At 40.5% G+C, this 23,563-nt stretch overlaps 1 protein-coding gene across 2 annotated transcripts in view; it reads right to left on the bottom strand.

Moving 5' to 3' along the window:
- Positions 1-17,536, bottom strand: part of NEBL (nebulette) — a 402,354-nt gene extending 384,818 nt beyond the window's left edge. Inside the window, exons 1-2 of one of the 2 annotated variants that reach the window (XM_034760316.1) lie at positions 17,397-17,536; positions 15,905-15,999 (exon numbers count right to left, since the gene is read on the bottom strand). In XM_034760316.1, coding sequence (XP_034616207.1) covers positions 15,905-15,999; positions 17,397-17,465 — 164 coding nt within the window. In that variant the 5' untranslated portion in view covers positions 17,466-17,536. The remainder of the gene's footprint in view (positions 1-15,904; positions 16,000-17,396) is intronic. The other variant, XM_034760314.1, reaches the window with a different exon arrangement.
- Between the last annotated feature and the right edge of the window lie 6,027 nt (positions 17,537-23,563).

The following is a 23,563-nucleotide window of genomic DNA, read 5'->3' as shown; positions in this document are numbered from 1 at the left end:
ATCTGTAAAAAGCAACAGAGAGTCCTGTGGCACCTTTAAGACTAACAGATGTATTGGAGTATAAGCATGCATCCAACAAAGTGGGCATTCACCCACGAAAGCTTATGCTCCAATACATCTGTTAGTCTTAAAGGTGCCACAGGACTCTCTGTTGCTTTTTACAGATATGCTACTCTCCTCTCCTAAGCTTCTCCTCCCCCAAAGATAAGAACTATAGGTAGGGAAAGTCTTCAAAGTGAGAGACTAGTGCAAGTGGGTGGTTACAAGACATCATTGGTTTTGAGTCAGATGTCTGGGTTTGTAGCTAAAACTTCTGAGCTACTAAATTAAGATAGAACTATTCAATAACAATTCTAAAACTTGCCAAGATTCACACAATACCCTCTGGCAGCTATGGGGTCTACCAGAACCCAGATTATATGCACCATTTGACATCTTCAAAAGGCAATTCTCAAATTATGTCCTAATTGTTATTAATAAATAAGGTCAAAATTTTAAATCCAAACCAGCCAATTTATTATGACCTAGAATGGTACTTTTCATCATCTCATTGCACTAAAATAAAGTTTAAAATGTACCTTAAATTGCACAAACAACTGGAAAAATCTTAAGCATAAATACTATCCAAAGTTTCACAGTACTGTCTTTTCCCCTCCCCTTTTTTTGTCCAAGTTTTTCCCCTTCACAGAGAAATTATCTGGAAACCATGAAATTGGAACACTTTGCATGGTGTATGTAATAGACAAATTAAGAAATTATACTCTAATACTTTTAAAACTTTCTATGAACTAAGTAACTTTCAATGGTTTGTCTTCCTGACCTTGTTTTTGAAGAATAGATTACCATGGACATGAAGAGTTAACAGGATTCTGCCAGTCAGTCAACAACTATTACTCCTGGAGGAATTCTGCACCACTGCGCAATGCAGAATTTGTGCACAATTAATGTTCTGCACAAAATTTCCTTCTTCCCCTCACACAAATGGGCTGCAGAGCTGCTGGTCACCACTAGGGGCTGCTGGACCTGGCAGAGTCCATCTCCCTAGCTCACAAATACAAGACACTGCCCAGGGGAGGGGAAGGAGGGTTTCCCGATAGCTGCAGTTCCCAGCACACCCTTGAAGGATAGAAGGCGGCATGCAGGAAACTCCACATAAGCCTGGGACTCAGCATCAGGCTGTTTCTCCCACTGGATCCCAAGGCTCGGGGGCGGGGAGGGGGATGCAGGCATCTGGGCTGGAGGGACATTCCGTGGCTGGGCTCTGGGGGGGTAGAAGATGCGGGTGTCAGGGAGGGAGGCCCGCAGCTGGACTCTGGGGGTAGGTGGTGTGGGTGTTTGCATGCTCCCCCCGCAAAGCCCAGCCAAGGGGACAGAGAAACAGGAATTGGGTTGTCGTAAGGATTTCTTCAACTCTCTACTCCTTGGGGAAATTTTTTTGTTGTCTGTATTGTTACAGACATAGTTGCTGACAGGTATTTTGAAATAAACTACTAAAATAACTGAAACTGTTGTGATTATATATTGTTATTTTAAATAAAATATGCAGAATTTTGCAGAATTTTAAAATAGTGTGCACAGATTTTTCTGGAACAGAATTCCCCAAAGAGTAAACTGTGAGAACTACAGCTCAGCTGGATGAAACAGGTAAAGAATGAAGGAGACTGAGGCTTCAGCTACACTCAAGAGCTGTATCGGTGCAGCTGCACCAATGCAAGCTTGTGGTGTTTGGATGCTGCTTGTAATTATTAGAACTGGGAGCACTGGCTGCTGGGAGTCTGAAAGGACAGGAAACAGGAAGGAGAGGGGAGGAGTTGAAGATGCTGAGTGAGAGTTACAGAGGGTGCAGCAGCAGCTTGGTAAAGAGGTTTCCACTTTAAAAATAAAGTCCTGTTGAAGTTTGTTAGTACCTTACCTGGCTGATACAACAAAGCTCTCTAATGTAGCTGCTCTAAGATGACGGGAGCTCTCCCATCAGCTTACCTCCTCCAGCCCCTTCAAGCGGTGGTAGCTGTTGGTGGGAGAAGCTCTCCCACTGACATTGCGCTGTGCACACCAGCACTTATGTTGGCGTCACTCCGGGGGATGGGTTATTCACACCCCTGAGTGACATAGGTTATGCCAACATAAGCTGTAGTATAGACATAGCCTGAGTCAACCAGAAACAGAGTTCATCTATTTGTTTCTACTTTCTCTTTCAGTTTCACTCATCCTCGTCAATCTGGGTCCCAAAATTAAATGTCACAACTACAGTAAGAGATATGAAGAAGAGTTTACTCTAAATAGTGAAAGATTTACTTGGAGATGTAATTGTGTTTTCAATTTCTCTTACCAAACAAAGAATTAGAATCTTAACATCAAAATAAATGGTGTTCGTGGTAAATTAAAAGCCATTACATGATTAAAATATTACCTGTTATCATAAGACCCATTCAGTCAAAGGTCAGAAAAACATTTCCAATTTGAAAAAGTTAGCATTTGCCACTCTTACAATCACATCAAAAGGCTGAATAAAAATTTGTATAAAATAAGAAATTTTATAACCTTAGCTCCCTTCCCTCACCCTTTCCTTTCTCTGTGCACACATGCATGCACACACACACACAATTTATTATATAAGTGGAGGTGTCTGTGCTTTGGGTTTCCTTCAGTAGTTTTCCTTCAGTCTAGTTTACTAGGATTGTTCATCCTTTTATATTTCAGTTCATATTCTGTCTAAAACTCTCTATGATATTTTCTCTCATTTAACCTAGTTTCACCTGCACTGTTCTCTCCCTATTCCCTCAAAAAAATCTGTAGCCAAGGTACATTAACACCTGTTGTACATGCCACCCACCTGCCTCAAGGAGTGGATGTACTTGATGGAGGCAGCAGTGAAAGAGGACAGTCCCAGGAGCGAGGGAGGGAGACACTTGCTGAAGGACACTAGGTAACTCCTCTTCTCAGGAGTCTCTTGTACCCACTGGGCAGTTGCAGGAGACAGGTGCTGACTGGCCAACATTCCCCAGGATTTAACCTGGAGCAGGAACCATGTGGAACATCTTTCAAATCCATTCCAGCAGCCCCACACTGAACTAGGAATGGGAATCTGGCCTGACAGATGCTATGAGTCTAGCTGATCACTGGTTTGGGGGTCAGGAATTTTTTCTCTCATGGGCCAACTGGCAGAGGACTAGGGAGTTTTTCACTGTCCTTGCACCACCTTCAAGCTACAGTAGGTTAAATAGGAAGGCAGTACTGAGGTAGTTAGGTTGAGTTGTTAAGTTTTTGCAGCTTGTGGCCAGTTTCAAGTGAGGTTAAAAGGATAAAATGGTTTCCAGAGGTAAAAGACCAGGGATTTTGGTGATGGGACGTAGGCTCATAGGAGAGGATAAGACCTTGTGGCCCTCATGGGCCAAGGTCCCCACCCTTCTGCACCATCTGCCCCTCTCCTGGCAGGGGAAGATGCTAGGACTCAGAGACAGCGGAGTCCTGGTGGGTTAGTATGAGGAGAGCCTACCCCGAGTTAGAGGTTATATGGTAAGGAGCCCTGTAACCATCGCCAACGGAACCAATTAAATGCCTGGTATAGGACAGCATGGGTAATAGGCAGGTAGCACCCCTCCCCTGAGTTAAAGTTTCATAAAAATTGCAGCCTGCAGCTTAATTCCATGCATATGTTCTCATTTTGCCACTGTGTATGTATCAGCTATCTTTGTCTCTCTTTTCTGGTATTCTGAAAAATTCCTACCAAATACTTAATGTGAACAAGGCACATGCAAATATTTGAAACTCTCAGATCCCTTTTATTCTATACCAAGGATTTATTTCAAACATATCTCCAGGGGAAAGGCTACTGCTTAAAGTAATACTAATGTCCCTTTCTTTGTGTTACTGAGCAGTTTTTACTGGTAGTAGTCACAATAATAGCTCCCTTTCTTTTCAATATCTCGACAAATCCAACCAAGAATTCCAACACCCTGGCATTCATGGATTAAAGTAATCATTGCAACACAATGTGTGAACACTATTTACTGTACTGAATACATGCCAAGTTTCACTGTTTCAGAGGGCCATTCTCTACTTTTTGTTTTTTTAAGTAAAGAAAAAAAAATCTAATTTTACTACTTTGTCCCTCCCCAAAGTTCACATAAACCTAGTGTATTTCAATTAAGTTTAAAAGCAGGGCCCCTATTTTTTTCTCCCTAATGATCCACATTTATAAGTTAAAATGTTGGCGGGAATGGTGTTGTGAGCACCCATTTCTTAATTTTTTCTGAGTAAAACTGGGAAAAAAACAAACAGCTACCACCAGATCATATAGTCTTCTTGTTTCCAAAAAAAAAAAAACTACAAAATTACTTTACCCTTAAAAATTAAAACAGTATGAATTTAGGTTTAATTTAAAAATCTGTCATCAAACCAGTGCACCTATATGAAAAATGTGGCCATGGAGAGCTCTAGAATGTAAAAGGCTACATCCCAACATTTGTCCTACCAAGAAAAGAAAACTGGTAGGAATCTTTGGCAACTGTGAAACAAGTTCTAAAAGATAAAATTGTCCAGAAATTGTAAAGCTATTTCTTTTGTTTAAGAAATACTCTGAAGTGGTAACTATATGTTTTCCAGGTAATCCTTTGCAACAGTTAGTATAATCACTGGCCAAAAGTCTCAACAATATTTTTTAATTGAAAGCTATGCTATGATGTTCCTCACCAACATGCAATACTGATAGTATATTTTCATCACTTCCTCAAACTTAAATTATATGAGGCCAAATCGCATGTCATGCACCTCCACTACAACCAGGAACAGAAGGTGAATTTTATTTTTTCAGTTTCTACACTGGATTCTCAACTTCCATGGTTCAGAGCACCCCTATCAGCACCAACAGAAGTTATTTAGGCAAGTAGCCCACACCTTTCAGTCTACACCAATACTCAGAGGAATGATCTGTTCACCTTTCTCAACGTCAAGAGAGGAAGTGTCAGAGTGGAAAAGAGATTGACTGAGCTGCAAACTAAAGGAGGAAATTTCATTGGACTTGTAGGTTTAGGCTTTGCAATGAATTAATGCTACTCTGGTGTTCAGGATCTCACTCAAAGCACCCAGTTGTATGTATGTCTATTATATGAGTCACTGCCTAAAAACCATTAAATCTAGTGAGGTTCCTGTAAGTGTACCCCAACAATTACAAATACAACATTCTGACAGGTTTCAGAGTAGCAGCCGTGTTAGTCTGTATCAGCAAAAAGAACAGGAGTACTTGTGGGACCTTAGAGACTGACAAATTTATTTGAGCATAAGCTTTCGTGTGCTAAAACCCACTTAATCGGATGCATGCAGTGGAAAATACAGTAGGAAGATATATCTATACACACAGAGAACATGAAACAATGGGTGTTACCATACACACTATAAGGAGAGTAATTTGTTAAAGTGAGCCATTACCAGCAGGAGAGAAAAAAATCTTTTTGTAGTGGTAATCAAAATGGTCCATTTCCAGCAGTTGACAAGAAGGTGTAAGGAGCAGTGCGGGGGGGAATAAACATGGGGAAATATTTCAGAATAGCAGCCGTGTTAGTCTGTATCTGCAAAAAAAACCTAGGAGTACTTGTGGCACCTTAGAGACTAACAAATTTATTTGAGCATAAGCTTTCATGGGCTACAGCCCACTTCTTCAGATGCATAGAATGAAACATATATTGAGGAGATACATACACACATACAGAGAGCATGAACAGGTGGGAGTTGTCTTACCAACTCTGAGAGGCCATTAAGTAAGAGAAAAAACTTTTGAAGTGATAATCAAGATAGCCCAGTACAGACAGTTTGATAAGAAGTGTGAGAATACTTACATGGGGAGACAGATTCAATGTTTGTAATGGCTCAGCCATTCCCAGTCTCTATTCAAGCCTAAGTTGATTGTATCTAGTTTGCATATCAATTCAAGTTCAGCAGTTTCTCATTGGAGTCTGTTTTTGAAGCTTTTCTATTGCAAAATTGCCACCCTCAGGTCTCTTATTGAGTTACCAGACAGGTTAAAGTGTTCTCCTCCTGGTTTTTGAATGTTATGATTCCTGATGTCAGATTTGTGTCCATTTATTCTTTTGCGTAGAGATTGTCCGGTTTGGCCAAAGTACATGGCAGAGGGGCATTGCTGGCACATGATGGGAAATAGTTTACTTTGGGTAATGACCCATCCATTCCCAGTCTTTATTAAAGCCTAATTTAATGGTGTCCAGTTTGCAAATTAATTCCAATTCAGCAGTCTCTCGTTGGAGTCTGTTTTTGAAGTTTTTTTGTTGTAAAATTGTGACTTAAGTCTGTAATCGAGTGTTCTCGAACTGGTTTTTGAATGTTATAATTCTTGACATCTGATTTGTATCCATTTATTCTTTTACGTACAGACTGTCCAGTTTGGCCACTGTACATGGCAGAGGGGCATTGCTGGCACATGATAGCATATATCACATTGGTAGATGTGCAGATGAACGAGCCTCTGATAGTGTGGCTGATGTGATTAGGTCCTACAATGGTGTCCCCTGAATAGATATGTGGACAGAGTTGGCAATGGGCTTTGTTGCAAGGCTAGGTTCCTGGGTTAGTGTTTTTGTTGTGTGGTGTGTGGTTGCTGGTGAGTATTTGTTTCAGGTTTGGGGGCTGTCTGTAAGCAAGGACTGGCCTGTCTCCCAAGATCTGTAAGAGTGATGGATCATGCTTTAGGATAGGTTGTAGATCCTTGATGATGCACTGGAGAGGTTTTAGTTGGGGGCTGAAGGTGACAGCCTGTGGTGTTCTGTTACTTTCTTTGTTGGGCCTGTCCTGTAGTAGGTGACGTCTGGGTACTTTTCTGGCTCTGTCAATCTGTTTCTTCACTTCAGCAGGTGGGTATTGTAGTTGTAAGAAAGCTTGATAGAGATCTTGTAGGTGTTTGTCTCTGACTGAGGGGTTGGAGCAAATGCGATTGTATCATAGACAATGGTAGAGCTAGGCTGTAGACAATGGATTGTGTGGTGTGGTCTGGATGAAAGCTGGAGGCATGTAGGTAAGTATAGTGGTCAGTAGGTTTCCGGTATAGGGTGGTGTTTATGTGACCATCGCTTATTAGCACTGTAGTGTCCAGGAAGTGGATCTCTTGTGTGGACTAGTCCAGGCTGAGGTTGATGGTGGGGTGGAAATTGTTGAAATCCTGGTGGAATTCCTCAAGGGCTTCTTTTCCATGGGTCATCATGTCATCAATGTAGCGCAAGCAGAGTAGGGGCATTAGGGGACGAGAGCTGAGGAAGCGCTATTCTAAGTCAGCCATAAAAATGTTGGCATACTGTGGGGCCATTCGGGTACCCATACCAATATAACATTATTTATCAGTAGCTCTGCCAAGATTGTGATCTATCTGGATCTTCAAGGCAAGAGTGTTTCCAAGGACGTAACAAGTAAATAGCTCTGCATATTTATTACCACTATGAGACGATCACCCTGATGCTGTCATTTTCCATTATACTTCATCCATTTTGAAAACTCAAGGGGACTCAAAGTTGGAATATTTTCCTTCATGCATAACAGAACACAGAGTTTATCATATCATTCAACATTCCTGAGAAAATTTCTTATGAGACAAAATATCAGCACTGGAGTACAGAGCATCAAAACGGAATTGTCAACAACCATATCAATACAGCAATAAGGATTTTACAAATGTGGCAAAGATTAATTTAAAGGACACTTTGAAAAAACAAAACAAAAAATGGGAATTCAAGTGGTCTAGAATTTTCAATGCCCATAACATCAAGTGACAATACCACTAGCAGAATATACCATCAGACATCATACAGGAACTACAGATGTTCCAGTTTCTTCCACTTATCAATGCTTGACTCATTCAACTAAATGGATCTGGAATTACAACAAAAGTTCCTCCATTTTTATTGCTCTGCTACCTAAGTATTTTAGAAAACACAACTAAGGTGAATCTTGAGCAGTCTCTTAGCCCTTAGTTCCCACAGTTACACCTGATAAGAAACATTAAGCTTCTACTGAGTATCACCACAGGAAGAGATACTGGCAAGCAACTGAGTTCTTACCATTACTGAAATTCCTGCTCAAATTGTCCTAATATTCTCTCTCAATATCCAAATAATGCTAAGAATTTTCACACTTCTTCCTGTGATTACAGCTCCTGAGGGACTCTGTTTCCCCACACCCACTTACTTACCTGAAAAAAAAAATATCTACACCAGAGGTTTTCAAACGATGCCCCTCCTTCCCCCCCCACCCCACCCCGGGGAGCTCGAGGAACATTCGGGAAATCAAACACACCTCCACCCTCTGACTCATCTAAGTGGGCCACCCAGCCTGTGGGCCAGTGTTAACATCTGCCGAGCCACACCGATTTCCACTCCCAGCAGCCTCTGCACCCAGCACTGGCTCCTCCCCCAGAGACCATCGCATGCGCCTTGCCCCACCTGAAACCCGGGGGAGGAGGGGGTAGAGATATTGGCCCTGCCCTACCAGTGCAGCCTGATTGTAAGGTAGAAGCTGCCCACTGCTGAGGAAACATTGGCTGTGCTATTGGTATCTGTATCTGAAACTACAGATGTAGGTAATTTAATTAAAGTTGTGCTATGGTCTCTGTTAGGTTTATGAATAGGCTATCAATCATACTTTTGCATGTATCTATTTTGGTCTCCGTTTGCGTGGCACAACCAAAAATTGTAACTCAAAGGGGGGGGACTCAGCTCAAAAAGTTTGAAAACTACTGATCTACACACTCTGATGACCAAAGACCATTTGAATGTTGAAAACTGTGTGTGTTTATTCAACCCTAAACACCAAAACCGACAGAAAACACAATTGACCAATTTACAAGACAGCCAGACTCTTAAAGGGTATTGCTGAAGTAAAGCATTAGATATTGTGCAATTTGCAGACCTTCATAAAAATACAATTAATCTGCATAATGTTACTTATTTGCCACAGGGCTGTTCTAAATTATGCCAGCTTCTAATGGAACGCTGGGGCAATTACATCAAGTGGGAAATTGCTGGAATGCAGCAGCTCCAATCATAACTCCTACCCTGGGGGAAACTGGTAGGAGTGGTGTAGGGCTGGCTACACTGGCTCTACAGAAGCTGGAGATTCTTCCATGCAGAGGGGAAACCCTGAACTGCCCATTTGGGGCAGCTTTCCAGACCCATTGCCCCACTAAAGGGGGTTTGGAACATGATCCTGAATTCGGATCACAATCTTCCTAAAAGTTCCAAGCCTCATTGAGAAGCTGGAGTATTATTCCTGTTTTTCTATTTCTTCTACAACTTTGAAGCTGATGGTGATTGCAGAAAATGTTTTGAACTCCACAATATGTCTTAAGGATCATGTCTTCTTCAACAAGCAGTGTGCTGATATGTCAGAAATTTAGAACAATTGTACCTAAGATGTTCTCATCTTTTCCATTTTATTTCCATTGTTTGAGCAAATGGCAAAGGCCTCTTTTGTCATACTTTTCTCTTCATTGCTGAACGCCATCAGCAGCAAGTTGGACATATATTCTGTTTTCAAATTAAGATTTTATAGAATTAAATAGGAATACATTTTTCCCTGCATTGAAGCTTGTAGATATCAGGTTATTTCTAACATTTGAACAAATAGTTCAGTATTACTGTCAACAATTATTAAGTTCTTCCTTAATTTTCTCCACTTTCTTCAGTTACAGCGGTAGCACTGGACCTACAAGTTTAAGTCTGTTTCCAGGAACATAGGAAGAGCGTCAGTCAATTCCTTTGAACCGTTCATTTTGTGGTATATTGAAGACTATGTTGTTAGCATAAAGAAAGGTTAGCAACTTGGTTAGAAAATGTATATCTTTGTCTTTCAGATGAGGTGTGGAGGGGAGAGGTGATTGTTAGTTGTTTTTTGCATACTCATCAATTGATGTTTGCCATTTGGGGATGGCTGTGACTAACAAAGTTTACTCCAAAATAAAGCTGATGATCAAAAGCTGCTAGAAAGCCTACTACAGGAAATTACATCACATCATCAGCTATTTTTCAATTATGACAATAAACAACTCTCATTTGCAGGATCAAACTCAATATTCTGTTCTTTCACTTCACTCAACAATTTGATCAGGAAGAATCCAAAGAAACTGGTTATCTGGACTTTTTCAGAGGAGCACAAATCCTCTCTTGCTACTCAACAACTCTTGACTATTTACATTGTATTTGAGAAGAATTGTCCGTTTTCATTACTAAATGTCCATTCCATTTCGTTTCCTATTATTTCTTTCAATCTTAGGCATACTGAGTCAGAAACATATAGTCTAATATTTGGTAATCATTAAACACTAATAATTAATCTGTCATTTACAGTTGATCAGTAGCTTTCGCTTTTATTACAATTAGAATGAGAAACAACCCCCTAGTGAACTCAATATTGAAAAATAAGCTTTATCTAGAACTATGTTAGGAGATATAATGGCCACTTCCAAGAATTTTCCTGACTATAGGAAATCAAGCCCTCTGTAGTTTCACATTCAATCCCCCATGTACAAAATCCAGTGACAGTGGAGTACCTGCACTAGTCACACCTCTCTCTCCAGTTACCAATTAGTCCCATCCACTCCCCACCCCATGTAGGCATCTAGATAGTTCTATAACTTTATACTGCCTCCCAACAGAGTTTACAAGAACCTTAATAGTTTCATCTCTTCCCTTTAACTTTGGCTCCTAATGTTTCTAATACCAAAATCTTTCAGATATATGTTCGTATAAATACTTCAAAGAAACATATGTTTAAAACCAAGGTAAAAATCTAGAACACCCAATGTATTAGTGTTTATTCTCCCTAGCATAAATAGCCCATACCAAGACTGATGACAGTGGATTTTGATTCCACAGGAAGTTATATAATCAGTCCATATGGTAGCTGTCATGAATAAAAACATTAATTAAGTTGTACTGTGCAGAGATGAGTAGACGTTTTTAGAGCTGACCATCTTGGAAGGATGTATCCGGTCAGTAAAGTTGGATGCCTTTGGCAGGAGGGTATAATTGGTCTGCATAGGTTACAGCTGTTTGTTTTGTTAATTTCTACAAAATCTAAGACATGTTTTGTTGGCTGAATTTGTCAAGCAGGAAGCCCGTTTTCATCACCAGGGTATAGCTCATGCTAAAAAAAAATGCATATGTTTCATTTTCTACATGACAAAAATGCTTTGCATTAAAAAATAGTCTCATATTTTGGTCAGGTGAAACTGTCTGATAAATTTCTTTCTATCAAATTAGGTAATGCATACCTAAATTACAAAACAAAAACTGACCCAAGGAAAAAATAAAAGCAAACCTTGGAGATTCATTTTTTAATTCTACACAAATGAATATTTATAAGAATAAGTCACCGTATGATCATAGATGATTCAGTGATTTAACAAGCTTAAGAACTATTATGTACAACCAGCTGCTGTCAAAATGTTATTTACTTCCTAGCACCAACTATTTGGTTATTTACAGTTACGTGGAATCAGCACTATGTTTGTACAGAAAAAGGGAAGATGGGTTGTCTTCCCATGATTGCCATATATACAATAAGCAATTTTATAATACTTTTCATTTATAGATCTTAAAACACTCCACAGAGAAAAGTGTCATTAGCCACATTTCACCGAATAGGCACAGAGCTGTTGAGTGACTTGCCTGAAGTCACACAGCGCACCAAAGGCAGAACAAAATTATAACCCAGATCTGACAATCATGTGCCCCATGTATTAGACAGCAAAAAAAAAAAAAAAAAGTCTTATATGTATGAGAGTTTGTAGAGGAATGTGAATTAGGTGAACTGAAAACTTAAATACTATTATTATATGTATTATGGTAGCACCTAGAGGCCCCAACGGGGATCAAAGCACCATTGTTCCAAGCACTGTACAAACAAACAGCCTTGGTCTACCCTTAAAAATTTAGATCAACTTAGCTATATTGCTCAGGGGTCTGAAAAATTCACATCCAAGAATCACAGTGAGCTGACCTCCATTGACCTAACTATCACCGTTCAAAAAGGTGGGTCACTTACACTGTGGGTCACTTACTACCAAGGAAAAAAACCTTCCATCAATGTAGGAAGTGTCTACACTTTGGCACTACAGCAGCATAGCTATAAAAACTGTGTGCCACTGAAACACCCATTGTGTAGACATGTCCACAGTAAGGAACAAAGAGCTTACAAACTAAGGCTCTGTTTACAGTACAGCCTATGTCAGCAAAACTTATATCGCTCAGGGGAATGAATATTCCACCCCCAAGTGACACAAGTTATACCGACATAAGTGGTCACATGCATAGCTTCTCCCGCCAACATAGCTTACGCTGCTCACAGAGGTGGTTTTTTATGCCGATGGAAGAGAGCTCTCCCATTGGCATAGAAAGTCTTCACCGGACACACTGCAGCATTGCAACTATATCAGTACAGCTGTGCTCTGCAGCACTGTACATATAGACAGAGCCTAAATAAATAAGACAGACAAAGGGTGGAAGAAAAGAAGTGGTAGCATCCCCATTTTACTGATGGGTGAACTAAAGTAAAGAGCTTACATGACTTGCCCATGATCACATAGGAAATCTGTGGCAGAAAAGCTAATTGAACCCAAATTTCAAATCCCGTCCAGCTCCTTACCCACAACACAGTTCTTCTTTTCATATTAATAGCACATCTAAGCATGGTGCAAGCAAAGTTCTCCTCACAGCTGTTGAGGAATTTTTGCAATAGAGTTGCTCCTTCAGTAAACAACATATAAAAGGAATTTCAGGTACATAATGCAAGAGGTACATAGCCTTGACATTTCTGCTGTACTAGAACCAGCAGAGATTATCCTTTCTATCAACATGTCCTGATCACAAGAATTGCATAAAATCCATCAGCTAGAAATTAGACAGACCATTAAAACAGATTTCTTTCTTGTCTATAAAAAATGTGAACTTTGTGTGTGTACTTAGTTGTGTTTTATTCCAAAGTGTACTGAATTAAACTATTTCATATAATCTAGTCCTCCCTGGTCTATTAATTCCACCCATTCTGTTCCCTCTGCCCTACCAAAACAAAGCATAGTTTGAAGTCAGCACATTCACAGATAAGTATCTATTACTGTTATTTCTAACGGAAAATTAAGTTGGTTTCAACAGTTCCATTTCTTGTAAGTACACCAGTGAAATGAGTAAGAAGAAAGGCAAATACAGTATCTGCACAATGGAATGGAAAATAAAGCTCAAAATACAATGTAGCAAATACATTAAACTCAGGAACTAATAAAGAGGCACTGAAATTACTGAGGTTATAATGCCTTTTGACTTATCTAAATGAAAAGTTAACTATGGCTTTCACGCCTATTAAATGGTTTTACTGTTGTTCTTCCATTAAAATGATTTGTACATAATTCTGTACTTTTTTCTATAAATTATACTCTTACTGATGGATGGCCTCAGTTACTTGTCTAATAATAACTGCTTTTGTCAAGCACTTCCAGTAGCCTATAGAAGTAAATTTACATTCTGTTTTTCTTTTGCAGATTTTATGATCAAGCAACCAACAGGGGTTTCAGCGGTCTCCTACTGATGAACACTAAAGAAGGTAAATCTCATTTAAAATATTTATATTAGTGTTACTTAACTAAGTAACTTTAACTATGTGATCAATCAGATGCAAGATTCATAAGTCAAAAGATAATAATTCAAATAAACAAACTACATTTTCAAAATATCATTTTGCATTACATCAAACTAGTGTCTCATATTTCCCTGAAAAGTATTCAACATTTGTTCAGACCAACATTTGTTACTCCTATTAAAAATATTACTCTGCTTTATGTGGTTCAACAATAAGACATATGCAAATCAATACTTTACGCAAATGCTCAAAGTAATATTCACAAACCCAGTACAATTTTGATAAAATTTACAAACAAAGTTTAGAAAACTTTACAATCTCAGGGGTACTCACCTTTATGATGTTTTTACATGATTTTTACTAATTCAGCTCTCATTTTCTGAATTATGATCTCCCATATTATACATATTAGCTCCTCCTGACTAATCTGAACAGTGATTATTACATAATTCTGTTTTTTTAAAAGGGCAATACATTCCTTTTTAAGGATCATTATTACACACTAAGTTCATTAAATCAGCTAACAGGAAGAATAGTACCTTACATGTTAATAGCACTTTTTCTCCTCACCCCCACTCTGAAAGATCTCAGCACACATTAGACTGCACAGAAGAACATCACTTCCCCAACTGAAACGTAGGAACCTTTGGCATAGAAATACTGCACCTACCATGCACTCACAGCACGGAGGAATTTTCTGTTGGAGAGTGGATTATTAAATATAAATAACCAATTGAAACTACTTAGGAAGTTTTAAGTGAGCAGAATACCAGAGTTGAAATGTAGCCATGACAAGGGACATACAAAAATGTGCTCTTGCAAGAAGTACCAAAGTATCATGGGATCTGTAATGACCACAAGTTATATGGGCTCTATTTCAGACTTCATCCAAAAGACAACACTTCCAACAGCAGAGGACCATCCAGAACCATGCTAGGCCATTGACTGACTCAAAGGGAAGTGTGCCATCTACGGAATCATCAACACCACTTCCTGTAACCCTGTTTTTATCCTGCAACTACTGATGAAGCCTGTACATGTGTAATGTAAGAGGCCTGGGTTCACAGTGCAAGGTACAATCCTGCAGGAAGAACTAGAAACTTAGGGATAGGAAAATAAATTCCTAAAATGTGATTACACTCCTTCAAAGGAAAATCTTCAAGGTTTGGCAGCAGAGTAACAACATTTACTGAAAATGTTCATATTTTTACAGTACACAGGGATTTTTACATTTATTTGTAAATGATTTTATCATGGAAGAGGATAAGCATAAGCTAGTTACAAATTATTGGACTGTTCTGTATGGGTCCATAGTGAAGTGTTACACTGATGAAATAAGGCGTTTAGGATAATACTTTTTTGACAAATATTTCATGTATTAATACTTTTGGCATGGATTGGCATGGAAATTATCACAATATGAGCATATACTTTAAAGGGACATTAAGGTCAAATTTGGTCCATGTTTTATAAAAAAAAAATACCCTTTTAAAAAAGCAAAGAACAAATGTTTCTAAAGCTTACAAAATATATACTTGAATGCACCTAGCAAATGTTAGGGCACGGTACAAACAACAACAGGAACATTTTTTATATACCAAAATCTTCCCCTATAGTATTTGCAACCCAAACACAGAAGCACTGTGCTAGTTCATTAGAACAGGAAGATGAGATTGACCAGAATCGGACTATAGACAAAAGTGAAACTGACTAAGCTTTTTTGAATATCAAAGCTGAGATAAATGCAGGAGGTAAGTAGATGGCAAGAACAGCGAAAAGTAAAATGAATTTTAAAAGTATCCAACTTTAGTAAACCAAGGTGTTGTTTGAACAACAGAAATAAGGATTTTTACAAAAAAATAAATTGTACAGTTCCCCAGTAAAATTCTTACCAGAAGTGAAAATTTTTGTATCTAAAATACTGATTATAGACCTAAACATGCATTGAGCTCCGTGTGAGGGAATCTCTCTATCCTTGCAGATTCCCAGTGAAATTAATGGGGCTCAGCACTGGGGTCTAACCACACTCATTGCAAAATGGGAGTTTTCTGCAGAAATTTGATACAACAGCATATACATTAAAACAGTAAATAGACATGGTGATCTTTATTAAAGCAAAGCGTCAATGTATCTTTAGGACTGCACTGCCACACCTATGTAATACAATTAACCAACTTTTTAAAGCAATACAATTCATGTTTGTGCTCTGATAATCTCCCCAACCAGCTATTTTCTCAAATGCATTTTTGCAAGACTTGACATTTATAATACTTACGCATTGCAATATGGTTTCTTTTCATATCCTTTGTAGTTGTTCATGTTTAAAGCCATTTTGCAGACCTCACAATGGAAACATCCTTTATGCCAGTACTGCAAATAAATTTAAATTATAGTTAATTAAAATGTTTGAAGTTACATTAAGTATTTAAATACAATTTAAGTCAATATTTTTGCAAATTAGGAGAGGATTTTTACCACTAGGATGTTTAATAAGTATTTCTGTAATTTAAAGATTTATGCAACTGTAAGCATTTCTGAAACAACTCCAAATCCCATAAATTCTCTAGTAAAGTGAATGCCAAGATCACAGCAGCTTAACCTTAGTGTAATTATTTAAAGGTCACCTGAAGCAGAATTTTTCACATTTTGATTAATACAACATCAATAAAAATGTTTTCTAAAAATACTACATGGATAAAACCACTAATTAATATGGTTGTTGTTATACTAAATATAAACTACATTTAATACACAGTATAGTATTTTCATCTAACAGCCACTACTTCCTTTCCAGCATGTGTGGGGGTGTCAATCTAGAGCACCCGTCACAGTCTTGATGCTTGTACAGTTATGAAATGATCAGGCTTCATGATAACTAATATTAAACAGGAATAATATCAAGGGAAAGGTCATCTCTCTTGCCCTGGTGTGGTTTAATGATCAATCACAGCAGAATAGTTGCATGATATGCTGTTGAAGCATCTCAAAGCTGCGTCAACCTGGGAAGAAATCTGCTATAGCTCATAGGGGTTTCACCTTTGAATATAACTTCCTTTAGGGAAAGAGAGAAAAAAAGGACTCTATTATCTATTCTCTAAAACATTGTCCTGTTATAGGCATTAGATTAAGGGCTGTTGTCTGAAACAGTCATAAAACCCTGTTGTACTTGACTGGTGAATGGGCATTTGAATCTCGATCTCAATTCTGGGCTCTCTAGCATGTATTCATAGCAATGCGTCAGCAGCGGCAGTGCTATGACATGCTAATTACTATCTGCCTATTTCCTTGCGATTAGAAGAGGAGCAGATTCCAGCGCAGTGACAGGCAGAGGTGCGGTACTTTATTTGCAACCTGCAGATATGTTACGCTCTCCCTGTTTTGTTTTGTTTTTTAAGCCACATCAGTTAGATCCCTGCAGCAACAGCCGAGCTCCCCGGACGAAAGAGATACTCTTGCACCGCTTCTCCAAGGCGACTGCCCCCTTCCCCCTAGTGACTAAACATTAACCCTTCCAAACAGCTCCCCCCAGCACGGACGCCTGCTTTAGGAGGCGGTTTGCTGTTTTTCACTCATTTCAGACGACGTACTTAGTGTAGCAGGCAAAATGGTGATACTTGGGGAGGGAGGAAGGGAGCACATCCCAATGACACCCTCATAGTCACCATCCTCAGCCCCACGCTCACCCATCTATCACCTCCTCCCTTGTCTCCATCCCCCACACGCCTGTCCTCCCCAGTGCCCCGTCCCCTCGGCGGGGCGCCCAGCACCTTATCCAGGCAGTTGACTTTTTCCGTGGGATAGACGACTTTGCCACAACGGGCGCACTGAGGGTTCATTTTTCAGGCTCCTCGCGAGCGGCGGCGGCGGCTCTGCAACTGGCCCCGGCGGTGGAAGCAGCTCTCGGGAGCCGCTGTGGCATCCCCGCCCCGCGCGGGCGAGAGGGCAGCCGAGCCGAGCCGGGCGTCCTCAGCTCAGGGGCGGCGGGCGGGCGAGAAGGTCATCGGCGGAGGCGCTGCTCCAGCTGACTGCAGCGCGGCAGCATGTGCGAGTGGGAGGGAGGGGAGCCCGTGTCCCCTGCCTGCCTGCCTCCCTCCACCCTCCTCCTCCGCTCGGTGCCTGCGCTCTGGGCTCCCCGCGCCGACGGGCTGGGTGACTCACGCTGCTCACCGCTCCCGGCGCCCTTCGCCGCGCAGGAACAAGCCAAACCCACCGACGCGCCGCAGCGAGCCAGCCCAGGCGGCGGAGCTCAGCCGGGGCGCCCCCGCGCGGCGTGGGCAGCGGCCGCCGCATCTCCGCAGCGGGGCGCTGCCTGCCTGAGGCAACCTGCTGGGCGGCCGGAGAGACAGCGGGTGACAGGGACACTCCGCTGCCAGCACAATGGTCAAAGAGCCTCAACCCCGGCTGGGAAATGATAGCTGGGCCTGTGGCCCTCGCACGCGCCTCAAACACACCTGCCTCCGCCCAGGGGAAAGGCTGAACGCGCGGCTGCTTGTTGGCATTTCATAGTAATACCCAGGGTTGCCAAGCCTCCAGGATTGTCCTGGAGTCTCCAGGATTTAAATATGTCATCCGAGGAAACCTTCAGGAATCCGTCCAACCAGAATTGGCACCCCAGACATACTGTGTATTTCCATAACCCCACTTATGGGACATCTCAGGGCATTTTACAAACTAAGACCCAGAGCCTGAAGTCAGAGCCTGGCCAATGGTGCCTTGAGTCTGTGTGGGTGAAGCTGCAGGATCCGGGCACTCATTATACTGTGACCATCTCCAGTGTATCTAACTACCTGACTGGGGTTGGGCAGAGGACAGAAATTCCCTTTGGCAAAGGATTTTGAAATTGGGAAATATGGCTTTATTTTGAATTGGAACAAAACTCAAACATTTGAAAATTCTCCTCAAAGGAAAATTTTGGGGAGGATGGAATCATTTTGAATCAGTTCACTCACACTGGTGTGATTGCAACTTTATTTTATATTATAATTTAAATACAGTACAAAAAAGGGAAACAAAGTTATTTCAAAATTTAAAAAATTAAATGTTTCCTTTCCAAAAATGTGGAAATGGGACATTCTGGCACTGTCAGAACTTTTGGTTTTTCTCCAAAATGAAATTTTGGCAAAATTGACATAATTTTGTGAAGCATTTTGATAGAACTGCATTTTCTGACAGAAAATGGTTCTGTCAAGTTTTTCCAACCAACTTTACAGCTGACAAAAGTATGTCAAGCTGTATCAGAATCAACACATAGACTTGGGTTTTCTCTTCCCTCGAGCCAGGAATTTATCTTCACTATCTTATACCTCCCACCCTTTCTGGCCTGACTTTGCTGGGCCTTTCTCATACACTACCCGCCTGAATCGGCAGGTAGAAATTGATCTCTCGGGGATCGAATTATCGCGTCTCGTCGGGACACGACAATCGATCCCCGAATCAACGCTCTTACTCCACCAGCGGAGTGGGAGTAAGCGCCGTCGACGGGGAGCCGCGGAGGTCGATTTTGCTGCTGTCCTCACAGCGGGGTAAGTCGGCTCCGATACATCGAATTCAGCTACGCTATTTGCGTAGCTGAATTTGCGTATCTTAAATCGACCCCCCCCCCGTAGTGAAGACCAGGCTGAGCAGTACTTATGCAGACCGTTAGTCCGATCAAGTACTCACATATGTAAGTACTACTCAGCCTGAGTGTGACTAGCAGAATCAGACTCTCTGAGAGTAGGCTTTAGTAATTTATTTTAATCCAGACATTATTAGTGTTTGGGGAATGTTATGGCAAAAGTCTTGCATTTTTGCCTTGAACACAGTCCTCTTTAACAAATTGGTATGCAAACCATCCCAACGGGAGCACTTTATCCAATGACATACAACCATTTCTGGGGTGAAGTACTACAACTCTTCAACAGTACACAGCAACACTCCACCACTTTGTGACAAGAAGTGAAGATGAAGTACATCTAAGGTGGAATTTTATTAGGTAGTCAGAATGAAATCAGCTAAACTAGAACTTGGCTATAACTCCTGGTTTAACAGCCCAACTCTTATAAAAGACGACATGGGATCTTTAATACAAAAAATTACATTCACCCTCATCAGTTGTTTTCAATCATGGGATGTACTGCCGAACAAATTAAGTAAAATTCAGTTTAGAACAGCATACAATAGATACTTACCAATTATGAGGTCACCAATATCATAAGCCACAAGGGGTAATGATATTGGGTTTCTATCTCCTCTAGCTGTAAATATTTTAAACCCAGTAAAGTAAGAAATGTGCAGATGGTGTTTCTGCAGAGAAAAAAAGAGTTGTAGAAAATTGTGTAGATGAATACCATCTCTTCTAACTTTCTTGGTGCAATAGAAGATGGTAAACTATAGCCCAACTAGTGCACCAGTCCTGAAATCTGATCTGTAGGTAATGATACTGCCAATCCCAAAAGTTCAAGAATCAAAATTTCTTTTAATTGAAATGTTTTACAAATTCTCATCTATAAAATGGGTAAATTATAATTACCTCTCCTAAGGTAGAGGCATGAGGCCTGAACAGATACATTAACAGCAGTCAGTGGAACAGCTAGGGCTCTTAGCCAGGATGGGCAGGAATGGTGTCCCTAGCCTCTGTTTGCCAGAAGCTGGGAATGAGCGACGGGGGGTGGATCACCTGATGATTACCTGTTCTGTTCATTCCCTCTGGCGCACCTAGCACTGGCTACTGTCAGAAGACAGGATACTGGGTCAGATGGATCTAAGGGCCATTCTTACATTTTTATGTCTTCTGGCTTGCAATTCAGTGCATGTTCCCTTAGGTGACCCGGCATAGCACGGAGAAAGGTCCCCTGCAAAAATCATGAAGGCAGGAGTTGTGAAGAGCTCCTACAGCCCAGGTCTTACTGCAGTAAGTTTGCAAAAATCGGCAACAGTGTACACTTTTCTGCCTGCACTGAGTCCCATGGAACGCAATGGGGCTGTGTTTGGGCATAAGGACCTGCCCTTGTAGATCACACTTGAGGATGGGGCCTGTGTTTGCTACCTGGAACATGGCTGCTTTTCTGCTGGGGCAGGCAGGAGTTCTCTCAAGTTAAGGCCATTACTGACTTTTTTCAGGGATTGGAAAAATGATTTTTTCATTAATTCTTGCAGATTTTAATCATGGTTTCTGAAAATGAGCTGGACGTGGTTTGTCCTGACTTACATGTGCAATTAAACTGTTCTGCACTACTTCAGCTGCACTCACTGTCATCCTTGGATAATTTTCCTACTATAGAAAGCCTCTAGAGGTGGTGGTCTACAAAACATCAGTAGATTAAATACTCAAGAGATTCTAGTCTAAAAGATTATTGTAAAAACTGACATTGGATTTATTGGTAGCGATACTGAGTTTCTATCTAATCTTTCACTGATCTTCAGATCAAATATGCTCCTTTTACAAGTAAAAGGTTGGGACTACTTGCTGAGTAAGGTACTACACTCAATGTAAGGAGAGCAGAATCAGCCTGTTAGGCTTGGATATTGGCTAAAGTACATAACAAGTATTTTATAATGTGTGGAGAGGAAGGATAGTCTTGCAGCCAGATTAAGGCCCTGGACAGGGAATATGAGGTGGAGCCTTTAGGTATTACTATAATACTGATAATAAATAATAATGTTGGAAAAGACTTTGTTGAAAGCTGTGGCTATACTTAACTATGTGGAGAGGAGAAAAAATGAAACTCAGATCAGTGGGCATAGGAAGAGCCAGTCAGTTCTCCTCCCTCTCTGTCTGAGTTTCTTTTTTATGTGGTTAAAAGTAAACTCCACACAGTTACATTTCCAATAGAAACAATACAATTTTGACATGATTCTGCTTAAGGCTGTCTAGGGTGCTGTTATGGAAACGTGCATTTAAGTTGTCTACTGGGAAAGCATCCACCCTTAGTATAGATCATATACTAGGGTCAGAGGAAATATGTTTCCAACTTTGGTTCTAGACAAGCTAAGCCTAGAGGCTCTATGTTTTCATAGGTAAACAGCAACAAAAATAACACGGTGTAGAAACCATTATTTTCTGTAATATGATTCCAACAGTATGAATCTATAGAAAAATCTTGATAGATGGTTTTATAGATTGGTAACATTGTTTTCTATTTAACTCTTGAGATACAGCAAGGAAATTCTAAAAGTGGTCAGCCAATCAAAGTTTATCACAGGGCCTGATTCTGCCACTTGAGTATTATGCAAAGTGGACATTATAGTTAGCAACAAGAATAATCTTACCATAGCATGTGAAGAAGTACTAATGGGCAGCCAATCATGTACAGTCAGCAAACACAACAATAAACAAATATAAAAATCACATCCTAGCAGAACTTGGCACATGCCTCTATAGTACAGAATTGACTGGCAGGAGACACCAACATTTTTCAGAGCAACAATTATAAAGGGACAATTCTGTTATTTTAGGTCTGAAGGAGTGAGAATTTCCTATTGCTCATGGGTCTCTCCTTTTCCACTTTCAGGAACACTTGACTAAAATATTCTCCTCAGATTCCAACACAAAACTAAAAGAGATTTGGTCTTTACCTATGACTGAGGGATAAAGTAACTGAATTATGACCTAGTAAGGAATAGTCTTTGTCACCTGGAGCACCACCTTGTTAAAGCAGAGGATTGTTAATACTCAGCTCACTTGTCTTGTGCACTGTTGGCTGAACCTGAAATGGCCCATTTACAAATTTGTGAGCATAAGGCATATTCAAAAACTCTTGTAGGTCAAATCCCAATGTGTGTGCCTCAAGCAGCAGATGGGCACAGATTTGCTTTTCCAAAGGAGTGGCTGGACATGCGTAGAGTACATGCACACCAATGCTTGGGTGCACACAAACAAGTGGGACAGCTGGCATAAGCTCAGGGATAGCCATACAAAGATTGTTTTCAGAATTGTGCAAAGGATACTGTGTTTTTGGCAAGGACAGCCCAAGGGCATAGGTAGAGTGGGCCTCCGGCCAGGAAGCTATATCCACATGCCTTTTGCCTGGCACATTATGTTTTACGCAGCCCAAACTATGCAACAGCAATTAGCATAACGTTCACTAGCATATGCTAAGGTGAGAGATAGGTGTGCTTATACAACCTTTATATTAAGCCTAAATGGCATGTAGTTTTAGAACTCATAGGGAATGAGCAGTGTGAGCAGGTGCACTCATAGTATAAACAAATGTATCTGCTATCACCACATAAAAACAGCCATACTGGCTCAGGTCAATGGTCCATCTAGCCCAGTATCCTGTTTTCCAACAATGGCCAATGCCAGGTGCTTCAGAGGGAATGAACAGAATGGGTAATCATCAAATGATCTGTCCCCTGTTGCCCATTCCCAGCTTCTGGCAAACAGAAGCTAGGGATACTTCAGAGCACAGTTGTGCATCCCTGCCCATTTATAGTCTTGACCTTCATAGCATCCTCTGGTAAAGAGTTCCACAGGGTGACTGTGCATTGTGTGAAGAAAAGCTTCCTTTTGTTTGTTTTAAACCTGCTGCTTATTCATTTCATTTGGTGACTCTTGTGTTATGAGAAGGAGTAAATAACACTTCCTTATTTACTTTCTCCATACCCGTCATTATTTTATAGACCTCTGTTATATCCCCTCTTAGTCATCTCTTTTCTAAGAGGAAAAGTCTCAGTCTTATTACTCTCTCCTCATATGGACGCTGTTCCATACCCCTAATCATTTTGTTGCCCTTTTCTGTACCTTTTCCAATATATCGTTTTTGAGATGGGGCGACCAAATCTTCACACAGAATTCAAGATGTGGGCATACTATGGATTTATATAGAGGCAATATGATATTTTCTGTCTTATTATCTATCCCTTTCCTAATGATTCCCAACATTCTGTTAGCTTTTTTGCCTGCCACTGCCCATTGAGTAGATGTGCTCAGAGAACTACTCACAATGACTCC

The sequence above is a fragment of the Trachemys scripta genome, chromosome 2, assembly GCF_013100865.1.
Source record: "Trachemys scripta elegans isolate TJP31775 chromosome 2, CAS_Tse_1.0, whole genome shotgun sequence".
Taxonomy (NCBI): domain Eukaryota; kingdom Metazoa; phylum Chordata; order Testudines; family Emydidae; genus Trachemys; species Trachemys scripta.
This window is presented reverse-complemented; position numbering and strand designations above follow the sequence as displayed.